General features: G+C 37.9%; 1 protein-coding gene across 2 annotated transcripts in view; it reads left to right on the forward strand.

Moving 5' to 3' along the window:
- Positions 1-27,436, forward strand: part of LOC136864500 (cytochrome P450 6j1) — a 112,412-nt gene that overhangs the window by 39,591 nt on the left and 45,385 nt on the right. For both annotated transcript variants that reach the window (XM_067141551.2, XM_067141550.2), the window contains exons 4-6: positions 2,228-2,475; positions 3,665-3,791; positions 21,254-21,475. In XM_067141551.2, coding sequence (XP_066997652.1) covers positions 2,228-2,475; positions 3,665-3,791; positions 21,254-21,475 — 597 coding nt within the window. The remainder of the gene's footprint in view (positions 1-2,227; positions 2,476-3,664; positions 3,792-21,253; positions 21,476-27,436) is intronic.

Here is a 27,436-nt window from a genome sequence, read left to right on the forward strand (position 1 = left end):
TAGTCATGGCCTTCTAGCATACATCAATATCGATACCCTATTACACATTTCTTTGCCTTGGCTGGCCTCTACCTTCCGTAGGCGCCATTTTTAATACGTCCAGTAAATGCATCGGGTACAATAGATAAAACCTGGAATATGGTAATGTTCATTTTTTAATTTTAATGTAGGCTTCCTCTACAGTCATCACATACATTATTCAAGATAATGGCTATACTATTTTATGCCACATGTATTATAATAAGAATGTCATTATAGGCCTAGCTACCAACACAGAATTTTTAACCTCTTAAATAACTGTGACTTATATACCATGTGTACATCTAAATTTTGAAGTCTTACATCAGATAGTCAGATTCTGAATATAACAAATACTGATAGGCATATATACACATAGTATAAGAAAAATAAATAACACCTTAAAACATTGAACTAGTCTATTTTTTATTGAAACAATAATATCACACTCCTTCATCTATCAGCTGATTGAGTACTTGGCTAAAACATGGCGGCTGAACTGGACTTTGCCACACTGTACATATAGAGTCACTGTAGGTTAGCGGTCTGGCCATGCAGTGGTGAGGAATAACCAGAGTGTTGTCTAGACTTGGTTGTGCTCCTAGGGGCGTGCTAGCGTGCAAGGGGTGAATGCCTTGACCACCACTGAGCTAATGGTTGGGAAGAATGGCAGATGGCTTGTTATACTCCTAGCCATCTGAGATTATACCTTTTAGCGAAGGTCTTTGTGCCATATTACTGTACACCATTTGAACATTTCACACTCTGAAGATCACTGGAAGGTCCTGTCCGAACATACACCATTCAGTATTTTCTGGTGACATATGGTCATATATAGAGCCTAGTTTATGTCAGTCTCACATGTTGGAAAACTATACAATCTTTTAAATTATATATTTTTTTATTATACAAATGCTGGTGTACTTTCCTAAAAGTTTTAATAATTTAATTGGTAAGAGAATATTATACAGAGGTATTTTATTATAGTCATTCACAAGAGAAAGGTTTAGGAATTAGCTAGACATGTCTTGTCCGTGTGGTTGCCTGGGAAATGTTCTTCTTCCTGACCTTTTCTCTATTACTTTAGGTCAGCACACCAGATGGGTATTAAGCCCATTTTGACGACTGGATGCCTTTCTTCATGCCAACGCTGTGTGGATGGCTGTATTCACTATAGTGTGTTTCTGTGTTGGATGGTAGTCTGATGTGTTGTATGTGAATGAAGTTGTGTATTAAAGTGAACACACACATCCAGTCCCTGAGCCAGAGGAATTAATTAGCCGCAGCTAACATCCTTGACCTGATCGTGAATTGAACCCTGGCCCTCTGAACAGAAAATAACTACTCTTACCTTTCACTCAAGGAGTCAGACTTACTTGAGAAATATTATAAAAGGAAAAGAGAAAAATGTACTCTTGCTATTGTGAACTGTAATAGAACTATATTCTCCTGTTGGTGCATCCCATGTGAAACCTAGATCATAGTTGTAGGAAATTAATAACCCATATTAGATAGAATAAAAGTGTCTACTTCTGGAGCTCTTGAGTGAAGACTGACTCAAGAATTTCGTAAAGTGATTTTTGTCATTAATTATTCTTGATTATTATGGAGAAGGATCTAATTCTATTTGCACTTCATAATGAGCTTGTGTTAGATTGCTCATTATTTCCCATCTACAGTGCAATAATTTTTTCTTTACAATTTTGTTTTACATTGTACCGATACAGATAGGTTTTATGGCGCTGATGAGATAGGAAAAAGCTAGGAGTAGGAAGGAAGTGACCATGGCCTTGATTAAGGTATGGCCTCCGCATTAGTCTGGTGTGAAAATAGGAAACTGTAGAAAACTCGCTGGTCTCTGATTTCTCGAATTGATTTAATACCTTCCAACAAAACACTTCAATTCCCAATTTGCTTGGCATTTTGTACCACAAGGTAACGCTCAAGGGAAAACATTGAAATGTATAGGTCTCTATTTACCTCAGCCATGGCCAGATAGTTACATGCTGCAATGTGTAGTGTGATCTTTTGATGTCCTTAAAGTTGCAATAGTGCCAAAAAGTAATTGTACAAAGATTGTTGTATATGAGAAAATCCTTTGCAAAATATTTACCCCACTAACCTTCATGTTTTGGTGGGTTTCAGGTAGTCAGTTATAAAAAATAAAAAAAACACATAGAAAATATTTCTTAATCTGATTTGTTTACAGCTACAGACGGAAATAACACAACAGAATTTGAAATGAAGGACTTATTTGGTCGATTTACGATGGATGTAATTGCATCATGTGCCTTTGGTGTGGAATGTGACTCATTAAAACAGCCAGATGCAGAATTTGTAAAAATAGCTTCTCAGTTCAACGATATACCTCTTCTCCACCGCATAGGCCTGTTCGCAGTCATACTTCTGATTCCTCAGCTAGCAAAGTTTCTGCCCCTTTCATTCTTTAACACCAAGGTAAGGCAATAATTGTGTGGATTATTGTATGAGTATGTGGTATATAAATTGTATAACCAAAAGAAGAAAAGTATTTAAAGAAAATTATGGACTGTAATTGAAATACCAGATGATGAATACCTTAATACATAAAATTGAAAAGACTAATTTATTTATGCATTGCATTTCATGTTTATTATTTAATTCTGTTTAGGGTCTTTCTTTGTGTGGAGTATTATTTAGTCATATGATTCCCCTTAAGTAATAATTGAAATTGACGTAAACATTTTTTCTGATAGACAACTTAAAATACTACTTGTTTCTGCCAGTGAACAATGTACTTGTCGCAACAGTGAACAAATAATTGACAATTGTCATAATTTTCCTTATATGGGAGTCAGACATTTCTGTCTGCCTTACTGCAAGATGCAATAAGTGATAGAGAAAAGTGTGGTGATTGTAGAAGTTATGGGGGAATGCTTTCACTTCTGCCATTTGGGAAGCTAACACCTAACTCATTGAGCCCCACAACTCTTCCCTGTCTGCTGTGGTTCATAAGAAACTGAAATAGATCTAGATATATGGTCCTGACATCTCATTTATAGCTGTGACCTCTATAAATAGTCAGTTTTTGTGGTTCAATGATTTATTGCAATTGGGTACTTACAAGAGGTCTCGGGTTTTATTCTGGGTTCTGTCCAAGTTCTTAAGTCCTATTGTGAACTACTTCAGGATTTCTCAACCTTGAAACTTAGAAATGTGCCTGATCCTGTGGTAGATGAAAAGGCGGAGAGTAGTCACTCTGCCATATTTAAACTCTGGATCAGAATATTTGACATTTAAAAAATGCATAAACAATAGTAGTAAAATAACCAAAGCTTACTTTCATAATGTGAAAGAAATAGGATGATTTTCAAATTATTTACAGTACAAAAGGTTTTAAGCTGTGAAATTTTCCATTGGAAATATTCTGCAGTTCCTATCCTTCGATTTTTTGATTGTTAGGGAACTTCCAGGATATTGATTTTATAATGTCCTAACGAATGAACATTCTTCTGCACCTAGTTGAGGTTCACTTCTAATACGTCTTCAGTTAACTGGTTAATATTATGCAAACAAAGTTAATCCATCTAGTCACTCTGCAAGTTTTTGTTCACTATTACCCTAAATATTTTATTAATATTATTCTCTTTTGTTTTTATTATGGCAGACAATGGATTTCTTGGCAGATGTAATCTCTCGAGCAAAGAAAGTACGTGAAAATTCCACTAGTCATAGACGAAATGATTTCCTTCAACTAGTCTTGGATGCCTCTCACAAAGAACCTGGAGCTTCAGGTATGTTGAGTAATTGATTTGAGAAAGTATAACAATTGGTGGAAGAAGACATTTTCATGTTAAGTAATTTGCTTTCAGATTTTGGAGTCCAGAATTTGATTCCAAGTAAGGGGAAGAATGTTTTACATTAATCTCCCAAGTATATTTATTGCAAGAAGTTAAGGCTACCAGTTTGATAATGTCAGATTATTTTGTGATATACTTCTTTCCCCTTTGTGTTTACCTTTACTCACTAAATACCAAGATCAGTGCTTTGGTTCACTGCCCTGGTCTAGCTGCCCACTGCCCTGACCTGGGTTTGATTCCAAGCTATGTTACAAATTGAAGGCTAATTTGAGGTACTGAACCAGGGTGCAGTCATCCTTAGGTAAAATAATGCAAGTACTTAATAAGAAAGAGTGGAGCCTTTCTAGAAATAATTTTCTGTGGTTTCCCACTTCAGCTACAAGTGAATAATAAATGGAACCTAGCATATAGGTTATGACTGCTTCTTTCCCAGTCTTGGGCCCAGTTAATTATAAATAAATACATGCAGACACCACATCAACACAGGTTATCAGATAACCCATACACATATACTGTATCTCTCTCTCTCTCTCATACCACTTTCACTATCCCTACTATGCATGGATATTCCTTTCCTTGTTTGCTTTGTGCTAACATTTTAAGCCTTTAATTTAGTAAAAGTCTCTCTGTAGTAACCTTTGAGTAATTTGTACTCATTGTAATGGTTTTTTGAATTGGTTGACTTGAAGATCTCATATGCTGCTTTCATCTTATCTTGAACATAGTTCAGTTCTGATTCTTCTAACCTACATACTGATGTTCTTATGTTCTCAAACTTCTTTTCCACATAATAGGCTTTGTTGTAGTGGATTCTGAAAATGTAATAAAATACATCCCACATAGGTACTATGAATATTATCGACTATGAAGATTGGATTCCATTTTTGTGTTTGAAGACACTCTTATAAGTCTGACATGTGTGTTTATTTATATTCTTACGCTGGGCGGAAGTTTTATATGATATATCTATTGTCTGCCTCCCCTGCGAACAATGTGACCTTGATGCAGTGGAGAGGCTTGTGCGTCCCAGTGATGCAGATAGCCGAGTCATAGATGTATACATATCAGGTGGGTATCTGTCGAGAGACCAGACTAACGAATGGATCATTCGAAGGAGAGTAGCGGCCTTTCAGAAGTGGCAGTGGCAGCAGTCTGGATGATTGACTGATATGGCCTTGTAATAATATTTAACATGGCTTAGCTAAGTTGATACTGCTACACAGCTGAATGCAGCAGGAAATTACAGCCGTGAGTAACTCCCGAGGACATGGAGCTCTCTCTGTATGAATGATGTACTGATGATGGCTTCCTCCTGGGTAAAATATTCCAGAGGTAAAATAGTGCCCCATTTGGATCTCCAGGTGGCGACTACATGAGAGAGGGTAATCATCAGAAAGATGGATGCTGACATTTTGCGAGTCAGAGCATGGAATGTTAGAAGTTTGAATCGTTGTGGTAGGTTAGCAAATCTAAACAGGGAAATGGATAGACTAGAGTTAGGTGCAGTCAGTATAAGTACGTTGGCAGGAAGAGCAGGATTTTTTGTCAGGTGACTACAGAATTATCAACACAACATCAAACAGGGAAAATGCAGGAGTTGGCTTAATAATGAATAAGAAAATGGGACAGCAAGTAAGCTACTACGAACAGAATAGTGAAAAAGTTATTGTTGTCGTGGTAGACACCAAGCCAATGCCCACCATAATAGTGCAGGTCTATAAGCCTACTAATTCAGCAGATGATGAAGAAATTAAAGAATATGTAAAAGGTGATGAGAATGTAATTGTGATGGGAAACTGGAAGAGAAGGTAATTCAGTAGGATCATTCAGATTGAGACAAAGGAATGAAAGAGGAAGTTGGCTGCTTGAATTCTGCACTGATCGTAAATTAGTCCTCACTAATACTTGCTTCAAACACCACAGGTGATGCCTGTATATGTGGACGAGACCTGCAGACACTGGAAGGTATCATATACCAGTCTAATTGCATACCTGCCAACTTTCCTGATTTAGGTGGGAGACTCCTGATATTCAACAGTTTTTCCCGCCTCCCGATTATTCTATTATTTCTCCCAATTTTACTTTATTTTTTGTGAACATCAATTAATTGTTTTCAGATCCCGCCATTTCACCTTTTTTTCGCCAGTGGATGGTAGTCCTTCGGTCATTGGCTGCATTCAAACGAAATATCGATGTTTATTAATGCTAGAAATTAATGTCCGTGAATGTACGATGTTTATTGAATCCTGTATATCGCGACACGTATATCGATTGTCAATCTCTCGTTCTCGCCTGCTATGTTCGTGTTTGTTCACATCAGTCTAGTCGATTCTAGAAACTTTTAAAAATAATTTTGCTTTACGTCGCACCAACACAAATAGGTCTTATAGCGATGATGGGATAGGAAAAGCTTAGGAGTGGGAAGGAAGCGACCATGGCCTTAATTAAGGTACAGCCCCAGCATTTGCCCAGTGTGAAAATGAGAAACCATGGAAAGCCAACTTCAGGGCTGCCGACAGTGGGATTCACACTTACTATCTCCTGGATGCAAGCTCACAGCTGCATGCCGTAACCGCACGGCCAACTCGCCCGGTGATTGTAGAGACTAGTTGGTAGATATAGAGTCTTTTTTAGTAATTTAGTGACAGAATTTCAGTGATAATGACTAGTGACTTTTCTAGAGAATTTAGGAGCCATTTGGAGACAATTCTGTCTCATTTTAATTTATCTCAGTGTAAATAAAATAAGAGTTTTGTCTGTACATTGCTCAGAATTTAAAAAGAATGATATTTCTGTACCGGTCGTGAGCACAGTAAGAAGGGAAAATGCACGTTTTAATTTTCCGTAGTTTCTGACTGTCTGTCTGTATGTATGTATGTATGTACTAGAAAGATACCCGTGCTTCGCTATGGTATTATACTGAAATTTATAATTAAATGCTTAACGTTTTATAAATAATTCGCCTAAATTCCGATCTGACTCGTTTTCTGAGAGATTACGGCAATGTTCCTCCCATTTTTCAATCTTTCTTTCCAGCAATCGATTTCGTACTTCCCGGGCTAGGTCCAGGTAGTCCACCCGCTCAGTTGGGTCCCTAAATCTTTGCCATCTTTTCCTATAAGCATTTTTAATATGGATCAAATCCTTCAGGAGATCCGGCGTGGTGTCGTCTTGGGCGCCTTGGCACTACTGACCCCTCGGCCAGACTGCATTCTTAATCATTACCCGTCGAGGACCCGTTTCCGGCGCTGTCCGCACATTTGACGACGGTCCAGAATATTATTATTATTATTATTATTATTATTATTATTATTATTATTATTATTATTATTATTATTATAGATGTCCTGGACCCCACAGCAAGATGCAAGACCGCTACTTGGCGGTAAATTACATCTGTTGCCATTGTCATTGTTGACAATGTGACCAGCACCATTGTCGCACGTAGGCAAGTGTGCGGGATTTCTGGCGATATGAAAGACATACTTCCGTGCATTATTGACCTTATTATAGAGGTGAACAATTTGACGGACAATCTCATTCCTATCGTTTATTTCAATTGTGTTTACATTTTTATTTATATGCCAGGAGAATCTACTGTAATCTAAGAACGTTCTCCGAAGGAATAGATGGCTGTTGAAAACGAACCCAGGAAAGATTAAAAATGATCGGTTTATGATCAGAATAAGTACATAGAAAATCTACAGCCTGTTTCCAGTCATTCGACAGGGTCAGGAATGGAATGAATAAAGTTCCATCTAGCGGCGACAATAGGAATTGTGCCAGCTGCCGAAGCACTCCTCTGGGGCAATGATCGATGAATGACAAATGAAATGAAATATTGGACAGTGTTGCTGGAATGAATGATGACAGGGAAAACCAGAGCATCCGGAGAAAACCCTGTCCCGCCTCCATTTTGTCCAGCACGAATGTCACGTGGAGTGACCTGGATTTGAACCACGGAACCCAGCTGTGAGAGGCCGGCGCGCTGCCGCCTGAGCAACAGAGGCTCCTTATAAGTATATTATGAACAGTAAAATAAATTGGTCTCACCTCCTGTTACACCCCACTGTCGTTAAGTTTATTTACCCCCTCCCCCCCCAAAAAATAAGGCGTGTTTCTTTATGTTTAAAGGAGATTCCAAACACCAATCTTCACGTCTATTACCTTCAGTTTTGAGATATATGTATCCCCATAAAAATAAATCACTTTTTTCACTTCCTTTCACACTCCCCCCCCCCCTTAAGTGAATTTTCCAGCAAAATATACTTGTTTCTTTAATAGTAAAGGATCTTCTAAATACCAATTATCATGACTCTAACTTCTTCAGTTTTTGATGTATGTGTCCTCGTGAAAGGAATTCAACTCCTTTTCACTCCTGCCACCCAAGATGGTTCCCTCCCCCCAAAAAACGTGATTTTTTTTGTTTTTAAAGGAGATCCAAATACCAATTTCCACGTCTGTAACAACTGTAGTTTTTATAAGATTTATGTATTCTCATACAATTAAGTCAATTAATTTTTCAATTTTTTTACCCCACCCCCACCCCCCACTTCATTGGATTTTCCGAGAATACGTGTTTCTTTAGTTTTAAAGCAGATTCCAAATATCAACTTTCACGTCTGTAACATCTTCCTTTTTGAGATATCAGTAGCCTAATTAAAAGAACTCAACACCATTTTCAGTCACTTTTAACCCCCCCTCCACCCAAGTGAAATTTCGAAAACTAAAAATACACGTTTCTTCATTTTTAATAGAGATAAAAAAATACCATTTTTCACTTCTGTAACATGTTAAGTTTTTTGAGATATACTGTAGAAATTCTCATTTTAAAATTTCACCCTTATTTAGTTCCCCTTAAGTGGAGTTTCCAAAAACAAATCATCTATGTTTCTTTACATTTACAGGAGATTCCAAATACCCACTTTCTACGTTTGTAACATTTTACGTTTCTCAGATATTCTGTAGATATAGTCTTTCAAAAAATTCACCCCAATTTGTCACTCCTGTTTAACCGCCATTAATTGGATTTTCTAAAAACAAAAAATACGTGTTTCTTTATTTATAAAGGAGATCCCATATACAAATTTTCAGGTTTGTAATATCTTCAGTTTCTGAGATATATGTATCCTCATTAAAGGCATTCAACCCATTATTCACCCTTTTACACTATTGGGATTTACAGAAAAGAAAAAAATACGTGTTCCTGTATTCTTAAAGGAGATTCTAAATACCAATTTTTATATCTGTAAACTTTTAAATTTTTAAGATGTAGACACACTCATTTTAAAAATTCGCCCCCCTTTTCACCCCCCCCCCCCCGCATTATTAGGATTTTCCAAAAACAAAAAAATATCTGTTTCTTTATTTTTAAAGGAGATCCCAAATACCAATTTTCATGTCTGTAATATCTTCAGGTTCTGAAATATAAGTAGCCGCATTAAAGGCGTTCAACCCCTTTTTCACCCTTTTCCACCTTTCCTATTGGGATTTTCCGAAAACAAAAAAATACGTGTTTCATTATTTTTAAAGGAGATTCTAAATACCAATTCTTACATCTATAAACTTTAATAGTTTTGAGATATAGATACACTCATTTTAAAAATTCACTCCCCTTTTCACCCCACCCATTAATTGGATTTTCCAAAAACAAAAAAAATACGTGTTTCTCTATTTTTAAAGGAGATCCCAAACACTAATTTTCAGGTCTGTAATATCTTCAGTTTCTGAGATATAAGTATTCTCATTAAAGGCATTCAACCCATTTTTCACCCCGTTTCACCCCTCCTATTGGGATTTTCCGAAAACAAAAAATACATGTTTATTTATTTTTAATGAAGATTCTAAATACCGGTACCAATTTTTACATCTATAAACTTTAAAAGTTTTGAGATATAGATACACTCATTTTAAAAATTCACCCCCTTTTCACCCCCCTCCATTAATTGGATTTTCCAAAAAAAATACGTGTTTCTTTCTTTTTAAAGGAGATCCCAATCACCAATTTTCAGGTCTGTAATATCTTCAGCTTCTGAGATATAAGTATTCTCATTAAAGGCATTCAACCCATTTTTCATCCCTCCTATTGGGATTTTCCGAAAACAAAAAAATACATGTTTCTTTATTTTTAATGAAGATTCTAAATACCAATTTTTACATCTATAAACTTTTAAAGTTTCGAGATATAGATACACTCATTTTAAAAATTCACCCCCTTTTCACCCCCCATTAATTGGATTTTCCAAAAACAAAAAATACATGTTTCTTTATTTTTAAAGGAGATCCCAAATACAAATTTTCAGGTCTGTAATATCTTCAGTTCCTGAGATATATGTATCCTCATTAAAGGCATTCAACCCATTATTCACCCTTTTACACCCCTCCTATTGGGATTTTCTGAAAACCAAAAAAAATACGTGTTTCCTTATCTATCCAATTAATGGGAGGGTGAAAAGGGGGTGAATTTTTAAAATGGGTGCATCTATATCTCAAAACTTTTAAAGTTTACAGATGTAAAAATTGGTACTTAGAATCTTCATTAAAAACAAAGAAACACGTATTTTTTTGTTTTCGGAAAATCCCAATAGGAGGGGTGAAAAGGGGTGAAAACGTGGTTGAATGACTTTCGTGAGGATACTTATATCTCAGAAACTGAAGATATTACAGACCTGAAAATTGGTGTTTAGGATCTCCTTTAAAAATAAAGAAATACATATTTTTTGTTTTTGGAAAATCCAATTAATGGGGGGTGTGAAAAGGGGGTGAATTTTTAAAATGAGTCTATCTATATCTCAAAACTTTTAAAGTTTAAAGATGTAAAAATTGGCATTTAGAATCTCCTTTAAAAATAAAGAAACACGTATTTTTTTGTTTTCGGAAAATCCCAATTGGAAGGGTGGAAAAGGGTGAAAAAGCGGTTGAATGCCTTTAATGAGGCTACTTATATTTCAGAACCTGAAGGTATTACAGACCTGAAAATTGGTATTTGGGATTTACTTTAAAAATAAAGAAACAGGTATTTTTTGATTTTGGAAAATCCAAATAATGGAGGGTGAAAAGGGGGGTGAATTTTTAAAATGAGTGTGTCTACATCTTAAAACTTTAAAAGTTTACAGATGTAAAAAAATGGTATTTAGAATCTTCTTTAAAAATACAAGAACACGTATTTTTTGCTTTCTTTAAATCCCAATAAGAGGGGTGTAAATGGGTGAATAATGGGATGAATGCCTTTAATGAGGATACATATATCTCAGAAACTGAAAATATTACGGAACTGAAAATTTGTATATGGGAGCTCCTTTAAAAATAAGGAAACACGTATTTTTTTGTTTTTGGAAAATCCAATTAATGGGGGTTAAACAGGAGTGACAAACTGGGGTGAATTTTTTGAAAGACTATATCTACAGAATATCTGAGAAACGTAAAATGTTATAGACCTAAAAAGTGGGTATTTGGAATCTCCTGTAAATGTAAAGAAAGATAGGTGATTTGTTTTCGGAAACTCCACGTAAGGGGAAATAAAAAGGGGTGAAATTTTAAAAAGCGAATTTCTACAGTATATCTCAAAAACTTAACATGTTACAGAAGTGAAAAATGGTATTTTTATCTCTATTAAAAATAAAGAAACGTGTATTTTCAGCTTTCGGAAATACCACTTGGGTGGAAGGGGGGGGGGGGGTAAAAGTGACTGAAAATGGTGTTGAATTCTTTTAATTAGGCTACTGATATCTCAAAAATGAAGATATTACAGACGTGAATCCTGCTTTGGAATCTGCTTTAAAAGTAAAGAAACACGTATTCTCGGAAAATCCAATGAAGGGGGGGGGGGGGGGTAAAAGAATTGAAAAATTAATTGAATTAATTGTATGAGAATACATACATCTAATAGAAACTAAAGTTGTTACGGACGTGAAAATTGGTATTTGAATCTCCTTAAACAAAGAAAAACGCGTTTGGGGGGCGGGAGTGAAAAGGAGTTGAATTCCTTTCATGAAGACACATAAATCAAAAACTGAAGAAGTTAGAGTCGTGATAATTACTATTTAGAAGATCCTTTACTATTAAGGAAACAAGTATATTTTGCCGGAAAATTCACTTACGGGGTGGGGGGAGGGGAGTGTGAAAGGAAGTGAAAATAAAGTGAATTATTTTTATGGGGATACTTATATCTCAAAACTGAATGTAACAGATGTGAACATTGGTGTTTGCAATATCTTTTAAACATAAAGAAACACGTCTTCTATTTTTTTGGGGGGGGGGGGGTAAATAAACTTAACGGCGGTGGGGTGTAAAAGGAGGTGAGATCGATTGATTTTACTGTTCATAATGTATTTAAGGAGCCTCCGTTGCTCAGGCGGCAGCGCGCCGACCTCTCACAGCTGGGTTCCGTGGTTCAAATCCCGGTCACTCCAAGTGACATTCGTGCTGGACAAAACGGAGGCGGGACAGGTTTTTCTCCGGATACTTCGATTTTCTCTCTCATCATTCATTCCAGCAACACTGTCCAATATTTCATTTCATTTGTCATTCAACGATCATTGCCCCAGAGGTGTGCTTCGGCAGCCGGCACAATTCCTATTGTCGCTGCTAGATGGGGCTTTATTCATTCCATTCCTGACCCTGTCGAATGACTGGAAACAGGCTATATAGTTTCGATGTACTTATTCTGATCATCAACCGATCATTTTTAATCTTTCCTGGGCTGGTTTTCAACAGCCATCTTTTCCTTCGGAGAACGTTCTTAGATTACAGTAGATCCTCCTGGCATGTAAATAAAAATTTAAACACATTTGAAATAAACGATAGGAATGAGATGGACCGTCAAATTGTTCACCTCTATAATAAGGTCAACAATGCACGGAAGTATGTCATTGGTATCGCCAGAAATCCCGCACACTTGCCTACGCGCGACGATGGTGCTGGTCACATTGTAACAATGACACTGGCAGCAGATGTAATTTACCGCCAAGTAGCGATCTTGCAGCTTGCTGTGGGGTTCAGAACATCTTTTAATAATAATAATAATAATAATAATAATAATAATAATAATAATAATAATAATAATGTTCTGGACCGTTGTCAAATGTGCGGACCCCCCTGGAAAATGGTCCTGGACGGGTAATGACTAAGAATGCAGTCCGGCCGCGGGTTCAGTACCGCCAAGGCACCTAAGACGACACCACGCCGGATCTCCTGAAGGATTTGATCCATATTAAAAACGCTTATAGGAAAAGATGGCAAAGATTTAGGGACCCAACTGACGGGGTGGAATATCTGGACCTAGCCCGGGAAGTACGAAATCGATTGCTGGAAAGAAAGATTGAAAAATGTGAGGAAACATACCGTAATCTATTAGAAAACGAGTCAGATCGCGAATTTTGGCGGATTCTCGCAGAAAACGAGTCAGATCGCGAATTTCGGCGGATTATATATCCAAAACAATTAGCATTCAATTATAAATTTCAGTATAATACCGTAGCGAAGCACGGGTATCTTGCTAGTATATATATAAAATAACTTGTCCTGACTGACTGACTGACTGACTCATCATCGCCGAGCCAAAACTACTGGACATAAAGACATGAAATTTTGGGGATATATTCATATTAAGATGTAGATGCTCACTAAGAGAGGATTTTTGGATATTTCGTTGCTAAGGGGGTGAAGAGGGGTGTGAATATTTAAAATGAGTGTATCTATATCTCAAAACTTTAAAAGTTTACAGATGTAAAAATTGGACATTAGAATCTTATTTAAAAATAAGGAAACACGTATTTTTTTGTTTTCAGAAAATCCCAATAGGAGGGGTGCAAAAGGGTGAATAATGGGTTGAATGCCTTTAATGAGGATACGTATATCTCAGAAACTGAAGATATTACAGACCTGAAAATTGGTGTTTGGGATCTCCTTTAAAAATAAAGAAACACGTTTTTTGTTTTAGGAAAATCCAATTAATGGTGGTTTAACAGGAGTGACAAATTGGGGTGAATTTTTTGAAAGACTATATCTACAGAATATCTGAGAAACGTAAAATGTTACAAACGTAGAAAGTGGGTATTTGGAATCTCCTGTAAATGTAAAGAAACATAGATGTTTTGTTTTTGGAAACTCCACTTAAGGGGAACTAAAAAAGGGTGAAATTTTAAAATGAGAATTTCTACAGTATATCTCAAAAAACTTAACATGTTACAGAAGTGAAAAATGGCATTTTTTTATCTCTATTAAAAATGAAGAAACGTGTATTTTTAGTTTTCGAAATTTCACTTGGGTGGAGGGGGGGTTAAAAGTGACTGAAAATGGTGTTGAGTTCTTTTAATTAGGCTACTGATATCTCAAAAAGGAAGATGTTACAGACGTGAAAGTTGATATTTGGAATCTGCTTTAAAACTAAAGAAACACGTATTCTCGGAAAATCCTATGAAATGGGGGGGGGGGGTAAAAATTGAGAAATTAATTGACTTAATTGTATGAGAATACATAAATCTTATAAAAACTACAGTTGTTACAGACGTGGAAATTGGTATATTGGATCTCCTTTAAAAACAAATTTTTTTTTTTTTTTGGGGGGGGGGAACCATCTTGGGGGGCGGGAGTGAAAAGGAGTTGAATTCCTTTCAGGAGGACACATACATCAAAAACTGAAGAAGTTAGAGTCGTAATAATTGGTATTTAGAAGATCCTTTAGTATTAAAGAAAGGTGTTTGCAATCTCCTTTAAACATAAAGAAACATGCCTTATTTTTTTGGGGGTGGAGGGGTATAAATAAACTTAACGGCAGTGTGGTGTAAAAGGAAGTGAGACCAATTGATTTTACTGTTCATAATGTACTTATAAGGAGCCTGCGTTGCTCAGGCGGCAGCACGCCGGCCTCTCACAGCTGGGTTCCGTGGTTCAAATCCAGGTCACTCCACGTGACTTTCGTGCTGGACAAAGCGGAGGCGGGACAGGGTTTTCTCTGGATACTCTGGTTTTCCCTGTCATCATTCATTCCAGCAACACTGTCCAATATTTCATTTCATTTGTCATTCATCGATCATTGCCCCAGAGGAGTGCTTCGGCAGCCGGCACAATTCCTATTGTCGCCGCTAGATGGGACATTATTCATTCCGTTCCTGACCCTGTCGAATGACTGGAAACAGGCTGTAGATTTTCTATGTACTTATTCTGATCATAAACCGATCATTTTTAATCTTTCCTGGGTTCGTTTTCAACAACCATCTTTTCCTTCGGAGAACGTTCTTAGATTACAGTAGATTCTCCTGGCATATAAATAAAAATGTAAACACATTTGAAATAAACGATAGAAATGAGATTGCCCGTCAAATTGTTCACCTCTATAATAAGGTCAATAATGCATGGAAGTATGTAATTCGTATCGCCAGAAATCCCGCACACTTGCCTACGTGCAACAATGGTGCTGGTCACATTGTCAACAATGACAATGGCAACAGATGTAATTTACCGCCAAGTAGCGGTCTTGCATCTTGCTGTGGGATCCAGAACATCTATAATAATAATAATAATAATAATAATAATAATAATAATAATAATAATAATAATAATAATAATAATATTCTGGACCGTCGTCAAATGTGCGGACAGCGCTGGGAACGGGTCCTGGACGGTTAATGACTAAGAATGCAGTCCGGCCGAGGGGTCAGTAGCGCCAAGGTACCCAAGGCGACACCACGCCGGATCTCCTGAAGGATTTGATCCATATTAAAAATGCTTATAGGAAAAGATGGCAAAGATCTAGGGACTCAACTGAGCGGGTGGACTACCTGGACCTAGTCCGGGAAGTATGAAATCGATTGCTGGAAAGAAAGATTGAAAACTGGGAGGAAGATTGCCATAATCTCTCAAAAAGGAGTCAGATCGGAATTTCGGCGGATTATTTATAAAACGTTAAGCATTTAATTATAAATTTCAGTATAATACCATAGCAAAGCACGGGTATCTTGCTAGTTTTTAAATAAGATTCTAAATACCAATTTTTACATCTGTAAACTTTTAAAGTTTTGAGATATAGATTCACTCATTTTAAATATTCACCCCCCTTTTCACCCCTTTAGCGATGGAATATCCAAAAATCCTATCTTAGCGAGCACCTACATCTTAATATGAATATATCCCCAAAATTTCATGTCTTTATGTCCAGTAGTTTTGGCTCGGCGATGATGAATCAGTCAGTCAGTCAGTCAGTCAGTCAGTCAGGACAAGTTATTTTATATATATATATATATATATATATGTGTGCATGTATGTATGTAAAGTATGTATGTATGTATGTATGTATCTATGTATCTATGCGCATTACGAGAAAACGGCTGAAGAGAATGTAATGAATATCGGTATATAAAATGGGGGAATATGTCGCTACAATCTAGGCTATAAATAATTTTATTCCCACTGAGTGAAATGGTAGTTTAGGGGAAGGTTAAAATTTAATTCTCAAATATTTATGTTATTATTGGCCCTGTTGATAAATACTACGTAACTAAAGTTATATATTATTAAATTTCCTATCATTTGTGTATTATTCATTTTTACCGTAGGCCTACCGGCTATGATAATAGAGATATTCATGAATTTGGATTTTTGTTGCTAAGTCCATATCAGCGCCGATGTTCGAGAAAATGAGTGTACAGAATTTAATGAAAATGGAATGTAAAGTCGGGGAATCAGGAACTACAGTCTACGCTACAAATAATTTTATTCACTCTGTTCGAAATGGTAGTTTAGGGAAAGGTTGCTAAATTTTAATTTTTAATTACCTATCTTATTGGTCATATCGAAAAGTACTACATAACAAAAGTTATAGAGATTACAATTTCTGGTTATTTATGTCTTATTCAGTTTTACCGTACCGACTATATAATAATATTGGTGGTGATGTTGATTAAATTGTGAAGATGATTATAAGATTGAGAAAAAAGTCATGAAGGAACACAAGAAGGAATCATGAAAGAAAGGAGGACTCACTTTACATTAGATGCTCTAATATCACAGAGTCGGAAGAAAACTAAATGTGAAGACCTGCAGTATAGAAAGGTTATAAAATTGATCAAAATTAACATTACATTGATCATTGTTTGTTGTGATGTACTTTTTGTATTCTGCTGCCATATTTCTCCGATAGATGGGATTACTACTGTGTACCGAGTATAGCAGCCTGGCTGAATATTGGTGGGAAGTAGCTGGGGAGTTAGATCACTCTCTTCTTTAGCATCCATTTCTCTGGTTCATAAATTTTCTTTTTCCACTGGTACGTAACACCAGTGGCATGCGGTGAACACATTCATTACCCGAGATGCAAAAATATGTTTCCAATATAAGCAATCTTAGCCCCACTACACTCTCTAAAGTTAACATTACCACTCTATAAGGCTGCATTTTTCTTGAAAAGGTCTACGTGAGAAAGATCTTTCAAGAATATTTTCAACCACACACTCGCACATACTTCCAAATTTATATTCATGGCAGGATGACACCATCATAACTTAATCTATAGCAGATTTTAAACAACGTACTTACAGTTTCATCTGGTGACACTTCGTGACAGTACAGTCATAGTTTTCACAAAAATACACTAGGACTAACTATTTGTTTTTAACTTAAAAAGCCTAATCTAAACTGAAGCAGCAAAATTTAACTGGTATTTTACCGTCGCCAAAGTTTTATAGTTTCACTTGTCTACTGAGTGTATGTGCATCAATGACAAATGAGGGAAAATATTTGCCACGATGTTTAACACACGCACACATTATATTCATGAAGAATGCCACAGAACTCGCGAAACCTTTGTCTATAATCCAAGAGGAACACTACAGAAATTCACTATACCACCATCACAGAAAACCAAGTACAAATTTTTTTACTTCACGCTTAGCTCTGTGTTCAAGCTGGGTAACCTAAATATTTTTCTGCGGCTATCACATACTTTGCACGTGCCATCAATGAATTGCTCGAAAAAGCTGTATACATGCCAAAACCCACGAATAAAATATATTCCCCTATATTACAATTGATTTCATAAACTGGCTCTACTTTTATTGGCAAGGCGATATGCAAGTGGTTATACTGTTAACATGTTGATATTTTTCTTGTAGCCTCTAGTGTGTGGCACTGAACACTTCGAGTGTCAAGTATTAAACTAACATACTTTATCCAAGCTAGGTGGACTGTTGCTGTACATTGCTGTCGGGGGAATGTCCACAGCTCCGCCCCACTCCCAGGGCAAGGAACCAACTCGCTGGAGAAGCTGAACTGCGGTAGTGCGAGGGGATTGTCGAGACAGCTGTACTTGGCTTGGTTTAGATTTTTTGCAGTTTTTTAAACTTTATAAAAAGCGTTCTATGCAATAATAAGGAAATGTAAATACAAATTTATTTACCCCCAGCAGTTCTGGGGTAGATGGGGCTCAGTGCACCCCACTGCGTAACACACTGGATCATCATAGCATTCCAGCTATTCGATCACTACTCTGAGGTAGTGATTGGAATGAGCAGTGTGAACACTTAAACAGAATAATGCTGCGGGAGTATTCGCGGCTGTCTGCGGCCTGGTCATTCTAGCTCTGGAACTTTGAACTGTTGGATCGACACCGTAGTACTCTACTTTTCGTTAAAAGTGAGAAAATGTGATTTTTTTTTTTCTCATTTTATTGAATATTTCACATGAGAACATTGCTTTTAATCGCGACATTCATACTGGCGTCATTGTAATGACCTATGTTGACTTCAGTTGGGAAAACTATAAGGAGAGTCTTTCTGAGAATTCCATAGCGAAGCACGGGTACATCAGCTAGTTATTTGATACAAATAGCATTGTGCTTCGCATAATTGCGCGGGCGCTTGATGCAATACACGAGGATTGGGGCAAAAGTCATGGCAACTATATTTTTTTTTCTTTTTCTTGTAGATATGTGAACGGATCACAAACATATATGTGTTGTGTAGAAGTTCTGCAGGCATAGTGTGTATTCCGAACAACAGATGGCTCTGTGATAGCTGGTAGACCGAGTTCAATAGCTGCAGTCACTTAAGTGCGGCCAGTATCCAGTAATCGGGAGATAGTGGGTTCGAGCCCCACTGTCGGCAGCCCTGAAGATGGTTTCTCCGTGGTTTCCCATTTTCACACCAGACATATGCCGGGGCTGTACCTTAATTAAGGCCACGGCTGCATCCTTCCAATTCCTAGGCCTTTCCTATCCCGTCGTCGCCATAAGACATATCTGTGTCGGTACGACGTAAAGCAAATAGCAAAAAAAAAAAAAAAAAAAAAAAAAAAAATGGTAGTAGCGCAGTGAGGGCTGTGAAATCAGTCAATTGGTGAGTGTCGTGCGAGATGGAAGTATGGAAGTAATCCGTGTTGAGCAGCGCGCTTACATCAAAATAACACCAATATAAATGGTCCGTTATTCGACATTATAAGTTTTCCAGCTAACTCATTCCTGGCCGTTCTCCGAGGGAGAAATGCAATGGAATGTCACAGTGAATCAGTGGAAGCCCTTGGGAATAATGCTCTACCATACCGTACAGTAGCACGGTGGGTAGGAAAGTTTCAGCAAGGACGTGTGTCAACCAGTGATGAGCAACGTTCGGGACGACCTGTCAGGTGCGGACCGACGTGGCACGCGTCGTCATCGAGCAGCTCTTGGATGAAGACAGACAATGGACGCTACTGGAGTTAGAGAGGGAAAGTGGCATCGAAAAACGCACCGTCCACAGGATGTTGCGTAATGAGCTGCAACTAATCACATCGCGGTGGGTACCGCATGCACTGACTAAAGTTCAAAGGTGGGTGCGCTATGCAATATGCTCCGACCACCACCTTGCACACTGGCAACAGGACGGCAATCAATTCTTGTCACAAATAATCGCCATCGATGAATTTTGGGCCAGGGCATACGAACCAGAACTGAAACGTCAGTCCGCGGAGTGGCGACATGCTGGATCACCAAGGAGGCAGAAGGTCCATCAGAATCCTTCCCCCCTGGGGCCGATGACCTTCGATGTTAGGCCCCTTAAAACAACAATCATCTTCATCAGAATCCTTCCCCAGTCAAATTGATGGTGATCATCGCGTCTGACATCAAGGGTGTCATTGTTAGCCACTTTGTTCCACATGGCAGAATAGTGACCGCACAGTACTACAGAGACTTCCTGGTGCGACAGGTACGACGTGGTGTTTGGGAGAAATGTCTGGATCTTATGGACAGTGCAATAATCCTGCACGACAATGCAAAACCACATAAAGAAGAGTGTGTAGGGCAGCTACTGCGACGTTGGGGATGGGAAGAATTTGAGCACCCACCGTACTCTCCCGACATTTCACCCTGTGACTTTGATCTCATTTGAAAGATCAAGGAACCACTACGTGGTAGGCGGTTTGCAACACAAGAGGACATTGCTAATGCTGTGCACCAACAGGTGACCCGATTTACACATGGTGTGGCAAATGCTGAGGCAGATGGTATTCAGAGCCTCCCACATCGTTGGCAGCGTGTGGTGTCAGTAGCAGGGGACTACTTTGAGGGTCTTTAGGCCCAGATTTGTCATGTCAACTTTATGTATACTGTGTTGTTATTCTTTTGCACCGAGAAAGACATATTGCCCTGCAAACTACCATAATAAATTAGTGTGTTACGATATTTCAGTGCTATTCATTGTCCACACATGTAGTTAACACCTTGTCCTTTCGCCTGTATATGTCACATTTTCCAACCGGACTGGTATCTTCAAGAAAAAAAAAAAATAGTTGCCATGACTTTTGCCCCAACCCTCGTATTAATTTATGTATTTACTAAGTAATGGCATCTAAGTGCATTACTGATTCACACGTGTGGAGCACGAGTTCATACTATTTTCGAAAGGCTTATCAGAGACTGACCCTCTCACTCACGTATTTCCTGTGAGGGAATAGAGATTTGTAATATTTAGCATTGTTGCCTTATATAGCAACAGTCGGGCTTTGAGACAGTAAGTGTTATATCATAGTACTGTATTGCACAAGACTTGTAGAATAAGCAGTTTTAACCAATTGTATCGCCTAAATTTTCCTGATTTTTATATCAAAATCCTGATTTTTGGTTTTGTAAAGTTGGCAGGTATGTAATGGCATCTGATATAAAAACACCTAGCTAATAAACAAGTACTGTATGGAGAAAAAGAAAAATTAAAAAATATAATGTGATAAAACAGGTAAAAGGCTGAATTAAAAACATGCAATTCTCATCACAGTGCAAGGAGTCATACAATTCCCCATTCATAAAATTCCATTCATCATACAGAAGTACTCCCAACAATCATTAATATTTCTCATGATTAAAGGCATTTGAATTAACTGTGATTTGTACATACATTCCTTTTGTAAAGGCTTTGTTCTTTCTTTTACAGTGTTGGATGATGATACTATTATAGCACAAGCAGTATTGTTTCTGTTAGCTGGCTTTGAGACATCAAGCACCCTACTTACATTTGCAAGTTATGAGCTTGCTCTTAACCAAGATGTTCAGGATGCAGCTCGTAAGGAAGTTAATGAAGTTCTGGAGAGAAATGATGGTTCCTGTCCATATGAAGCTCTGCAAGATATGCCTTACTTGGAAAATGTTCTCTTTGGTTAGTTCTACTATGAAATAGTGTATAAGCTTGAGTATGCTTTTGTTCATATGCCAAGATATTACAACCACTTTCCTAATAACCTGTTTCTCCTCTGTATATTTATAAAAGCTGTGACCTACCAAGACATGGACTGAAAGTACAGTAATTTGTGGTATCAGGTTCTGATACATTTACTACCAGTTCCCGAATTCCTGGAACTTTTGATGAGAAATTGCTGTGGATTGAACATAATCTTGAAAAACATTTCAAAGATGTCCTGTTGTATCCTGTTCTGGAGAGTAGTGATGCTAGGACATCTTATATTTGTGTTCCTCAAACTGATCCTGGTTGGTGCTGTGACGTGGAGCATGTTCTTCTGTGGAAGTAGTCAAGCACAGTACTACCGGAGAAGCCTGTTCCTAGGAAGGATAACTCTCAACCTCATTAATTACATTAATGTTTTTAATCATCAATTTCTCAGAATAAGAGTGCTACTCTAAGTCCGACTCATTGGCTGAATGGTCAGCGTCGAGGTGTTCAGTTCAGAGGATCCCGGGTTTGATTCCCAGCTGAGTCAGGGATTTTAATTGCCTCTGATTAATTCTTCTGGCGTGGGGACTGGTTGTTTGTGTTTGCCCGAACACCTTCCTCTTCATATTCAGAAAACACTACACTACCAACCACCACAGAAACATGCAGTAGTGATTACATTGTCATGACAGACAGGTTTAGGACCTCGTAAAAGGTTGGTAAGTTGGCTGGTCAGTTGATTGGAAAGTTCCCGAGCGGTTGGAGTGAGTTGGTTAGGAAGCTCCAACTAGGTGAGAAGATGAGGGATAAGAAGAAGATGCTGAGTTCCATCAATGAAGTTTTACTTGTCTTAAAAGACTGAACTATGTACACTATGTACAGACAAAATAAAGACTCTTTAAGTGAATGAGTCTTGATTTGAAGTCGTCCAGGCAAGTCTTAGTACTTTGCTGCCGAGTTGAAGAAGACTTATTATTATACTCGGTTGTACAATCGTCTCGTTGCTGACAAGGATTTCCCTAGCAACCGCTCCATCGAGTTTCTAACAGAAGGCCCCAGGGTAAAATTTCCCAGGCTTATATAGGCACTTGGGCCCCACCCAATGTTCACCAAGCCCGTCGAATGTTCCATCAAACGTCATCTTAGAACCTTCCAGGGTTTAGCCAATCAGAGGCCTGTATATCCCGTAATATTCCTCTGCGACTTAGCCTGCTCAGTGGCCTGACCTGTGTTCTGTATGCTTATGACTCATGACTCTATGACTATTAATCTTAAGCCTTGTGACCGGCTTCCTGCCCAAGATTCTGAAACTCATTCTTTCAGCCATATTACAATTTATGTGAATCACATATTATAATTCCTTTACCATGTTGTATCCTGTTCTGGAGAGTGGGGAGGTTAGGACATCTTATATTTGTGCTCCTCAAACTGTTCCTGGTTTGTGCTGTGACGTGGAGCATGTTCTTCTCTGGAAGTAGTCAAGCACAGTACTACCGGAGAAGCCTGTTCCTAGGAAGGATGACTCACAACCTCATTTAGACTGCCAGGCATTTTTACATGAATGTTTTAAATCATTAGTTTCTATGCTGGTTAACTCCAATATGTCAGGCCACAGCAGTTTCTCCTACTTCCCTATGGGTCGATTCTCGGAGGAAACTGCCGTCCTAACTTCATGTCCCAGGGAGGACACAACACCTCCCTCCCCTAGGGAGAAATGAATGCAAGGCTTCATTTGCATTCATTTCGCTACAACAATTTTACAGTCTATCAGAAGCTGTACTCCTAATTATAGGACTACGCTGTGCCAGAGTCTCACCTGTAATCGTCCTCACCCCGAACATTTGTTCTACTAACTCTAACTATAATATAATTTACTGCTTCTTGTAAATAAACATTGTATTGATAAGGTGGAGGCTTTTATATTATTTTTATATTTTAGTAGCAATACGGAGATGAAGCTCATAGATTATAACTCTAACTATGGCAACGAACCGGACACACTGGGGGACCTTCCAGCCTGTCTGGGTCGCTGAAAGTGGATGGTAATATCCTCATCTGATACCTTTGCCTTACTGTTTGCAGTAAATACATTTTGATATATACAGAGATTGGGACAGCGTTCCTTATAACCATCAATACATTTAGGAATGTACTAACATCGTCTACAGCAATTACTACAACAGCAACACAATATTAGAATCATTACTAGTAAAACACTCCATGTTATTATTCGGTACATATTCATGTAGTGGTAAGCCATTTTGTGCTTAAATTCAGTCTCTTGTTTTTGCACTAACTGTTCCACTTCTTCGCTTTGTGACTAGCTCACTTAAGATCATTGATATGACTTAATAAATTTCCTACAGTCACTGTATTTAATTCAGGGATCTGACCTAATTTTACATCACTATAACAGGCTTCACAACAGTCATATTCTAAGACAACTTCGGGAATTATATCCCTTTTCATTGTAGAGTTCACTGATCGCAAACCTTGTATTTTTACTACTTACAGTCAAGTCAGAGAGCTTTTATGGGATGACAGAGTACCCAAGAGAATGAAATTAACATTATATAAACAGTATTTCATGCCAATTGTAAGATACGGATTAGAATCATTGGTAACTAATAAGAGACAAGATAGTAAGATCCAAGCAGTAGAAATGAAACTTTTAAGAACATCGGTTAAAAAGACAAGCAGGGATAGAATTCAAAATATTAAAATCAGAGAAGAGCTAAATATAGAACCGTTAGTACAGAACATACAGAAAGCAAGACTGAAATGGTTTGGACATGTAAAAAGAATGGGGAAAGGAACGGGTAGCAAGAAGGGAATTGGAAAGAGAAGTTACGGGAAAGAGACCAGTTGGAAGACTGAGAAGAAGGTAGATGGATTAGATTTTGAAGGACATTAGAGAAGCTGGATTGGATGTGGCAGATGTAATGAAGCAGGAAAAGTGGAAGGACAGAAAAGAGTGGAGGAGGCTTGTTAACCACACCTGGGCGACTAGAGTGGGACATTGATGATGATGATGATGATGATGATGAGTATATATAGTACACAAATCCATAAAACTTATCATGCCTATACCTTGTAAATTCACATCACTGGTGGAGTCTTTGCATACACATGTTACCTTTGTCTTATGAGGTGAAAAGTAAATTTACTTATTATCATTTACAGGTATCCAGGTGAGTTAAAAAATAGGCAGCACTCTCTTTTCACAGTTCTCCGGTTTGTGACTTATACCTGTCTGTAGACTAACTAAACAATTTTGTGCTGCTACATTTCTTATAGGAAAATTAATTTTACATAACCTCTGATTATTATCTACTTCTTTACATTGTTGTAGCTGTTCATCGCTTAATTGTGCGTATGTTTGTTTCTCCACATCAAGTATTATGTATTCCTTTTCTTCCTCCAAGTATACAAAATGGTTGGGATTATCCTTTATTTTGGTAGGAAAGGGAATACATTTATACAACAAACATTTAATTCCGTTTGTTAAAGGAATTGTTAATATATACATCAGTGTGTCCTTCATCAGGTAAACACTTACCGACGAGATTTGATATATGAGATACCCATAACTTTCTCTCATTTCCATTGGCAGATCGTATCCCTTAGGAAAATCATTCTGTGACTTTTTATAAGCCTTAATTATATCATCAGGACCGAGGATCTGTACCTGTACTATTCCTAGTTGCACATTCATAATGCTGTCCAATACTACTTGATAAAGCTCATGCAGTTGAAGTAAAAACCCTTGCAATTCAATCAAGTGTTTATTTAACGTTATTTGCAGCTCTGACTGTCGGAAGGCCTCCGAAATTTGCATGCCTTCATTTTGCATGTGCTGTTTTAAGCCATTCAAAATTTTCACTTAATCTTACCTCATTCACGGTGATGTTATACAGAGTGTTATTTATAGGCTGAAGGGTAGATTTCACAATGATCATTTGTTCTTTTGTTAACTTGATTAATGACAACTGATCCTGTTCTAATTCACTAATCTTACTCTGATAAAATTCTGCGTCCTCTTGGCCTAATGTGCCAAACAATGTTTTAGCTACGGTATCTACCACATTTATTAATCCTCTTTTATTCTGCCTGCTTTCAGTGTCCGAAATTTTTCCTTTTGAAATTTTCCTTAATATATCCCTTATCCTTTGTATACGTTGTAATTGTTTTTCTACTAATCTTACGTCATGTTGGCAAGGTAAGTGCATTTCCTTTTCTGTATCAGTGCACAAATGTTGCACCTTTTGCAGGTTCTTACCAGCTAGAATATACAACTCAGATAATTTATTTAATTGGACGTATGTAATCGGTTTCCATTCTGCTCCATATAATCGCAGTTCGCCTTTATCTTCAAAGTATGCGCCTGGCGTGTTGTCGTACTGCGTTATCTGCAAGTCTAATGGCACTCCATATACGGCTACTAATGTTGTTATCGGCACCAAGGCTATTGTCCCTAATTGCTTGCCATACTTCATGTCTGCTTGGCCCATGCTGGCCTGCGAGTCAACGTCTGGTAGTGCTGGTCTGTAATTCAAATACAACCTCTCTTATCGTCTGGTAGTGCTGACATAATATTGTCTTACACTAATGTCAGATTAGTGTAGCACTTGGTGTCAGCATGACGAGGTATTACTGTTTACCCCTCAGTGATCTTCGAAGTATCTGTAATGGGCATTATTACATCAACTGACCGCACAGCGGTCCACGGTGCCATGAGTCCTGGGTTCGATGTACCCTCACGTCACATAATTGGACTCAGAGTACGACTGACTCTGTTTCAAGCTAGAGGTTATTCGAATTGATATACCTTCGTATCACTTTATTCTTTACTTTGACATGACCTTATTAATTGAGTGTTAGTCTCCAACTATATGAGAATTTACAATCTTTTAAACTGTGCCCTGCTAGGATAATACCTCGCTTCGCCTTATCCCATGAACAGGGAATCCATTGGTCGCCTGCTACGACCGGTTGGATGGACCGTGGTGCTATTCTGCCTGTGTCTTATGTGTTTCCAGTCATCCCTTACTGCTTGTAACTGTTGCTTGTATAATCGCCGGGCACCACATGGGGTTTTTCCATCTCCCTTTCATCATTAGGACTCAACTGTTCCTCTCAGTAATAAGGAGCATTACCGTAAATCTGACCATGCAGTTCAATTTCCTTTCAGTGTTGATCCGCATTATAACAGTTCAGCTGCAATTGTAATTTAATCATAGTCTCTTGGCCTTGATGCTGGCTAGGTTGTGCTTGATTCAACCAATTACTATGCCCATTTACTAGGATAATTACTGTTAAATCCCAATTAATATCACGCTTCCTATCTTTACTATGTAGGTGAGCTTTGTGCTTAATTCTGGACCTCGTGGGTCGAAGTTCAGCGAGGGATGACGTCTGAACACACAGCCTCGCCACTGTAATCCCTCTGATGAGTACTAAGGATCGTGCAATGCTTGACATCCCGTACTAATAATCCTGGCCGTGCGATTTTCTAGGTTGAATTCTCTAGACATCCCTAATTTAGCACGTCACCTGACAGGGTATTTACACTAAACCTATCAGCGGCCATCGAAAATTCGCAATGCCATTGGTGTAAGGGGAGTGTGGCTAAAATAGGGCCATTCATTACTATCTGTAATCTCCTAGTTGATATACAGTTTTTATCTATTCTTATGGACTCTTGTTTGTTTTCCCTGCTTACTTAACTGAAGTGTGCAGTTCACACCGTCTACCTTTGTGATTTTATAAGGACCCTGATAGGGAGGAGATAATTTCGATTTGCTACGCCCTCATCTTAGGGCATCATTATGAAGTAATACTAAATCTCTACCTTAAAGGAAACTTCATGCTGTGTTGTATTGTACCGTTCCTTCTCTTCTCTTTACTTTTCACTAGGGTTTACCTAGCTATCTCGTGACTCTCTTGAAG

Source organism: Anabrus simplex, chromosome 2 (genome assembly GCF_040414725.1).
Source record: "Anabrus simplex isolate iqAnaSimp1 chromosome 2, ASM4041472v1, whole genome shotgun sequence".
NCBI classification, from domain to species: domain Eukaryota; kingdom Metazoa; phylum Arthropoda; class Insecta; order Orthoptera; family Tettigoniidae; genus Anabrus; species Anabrus simplex.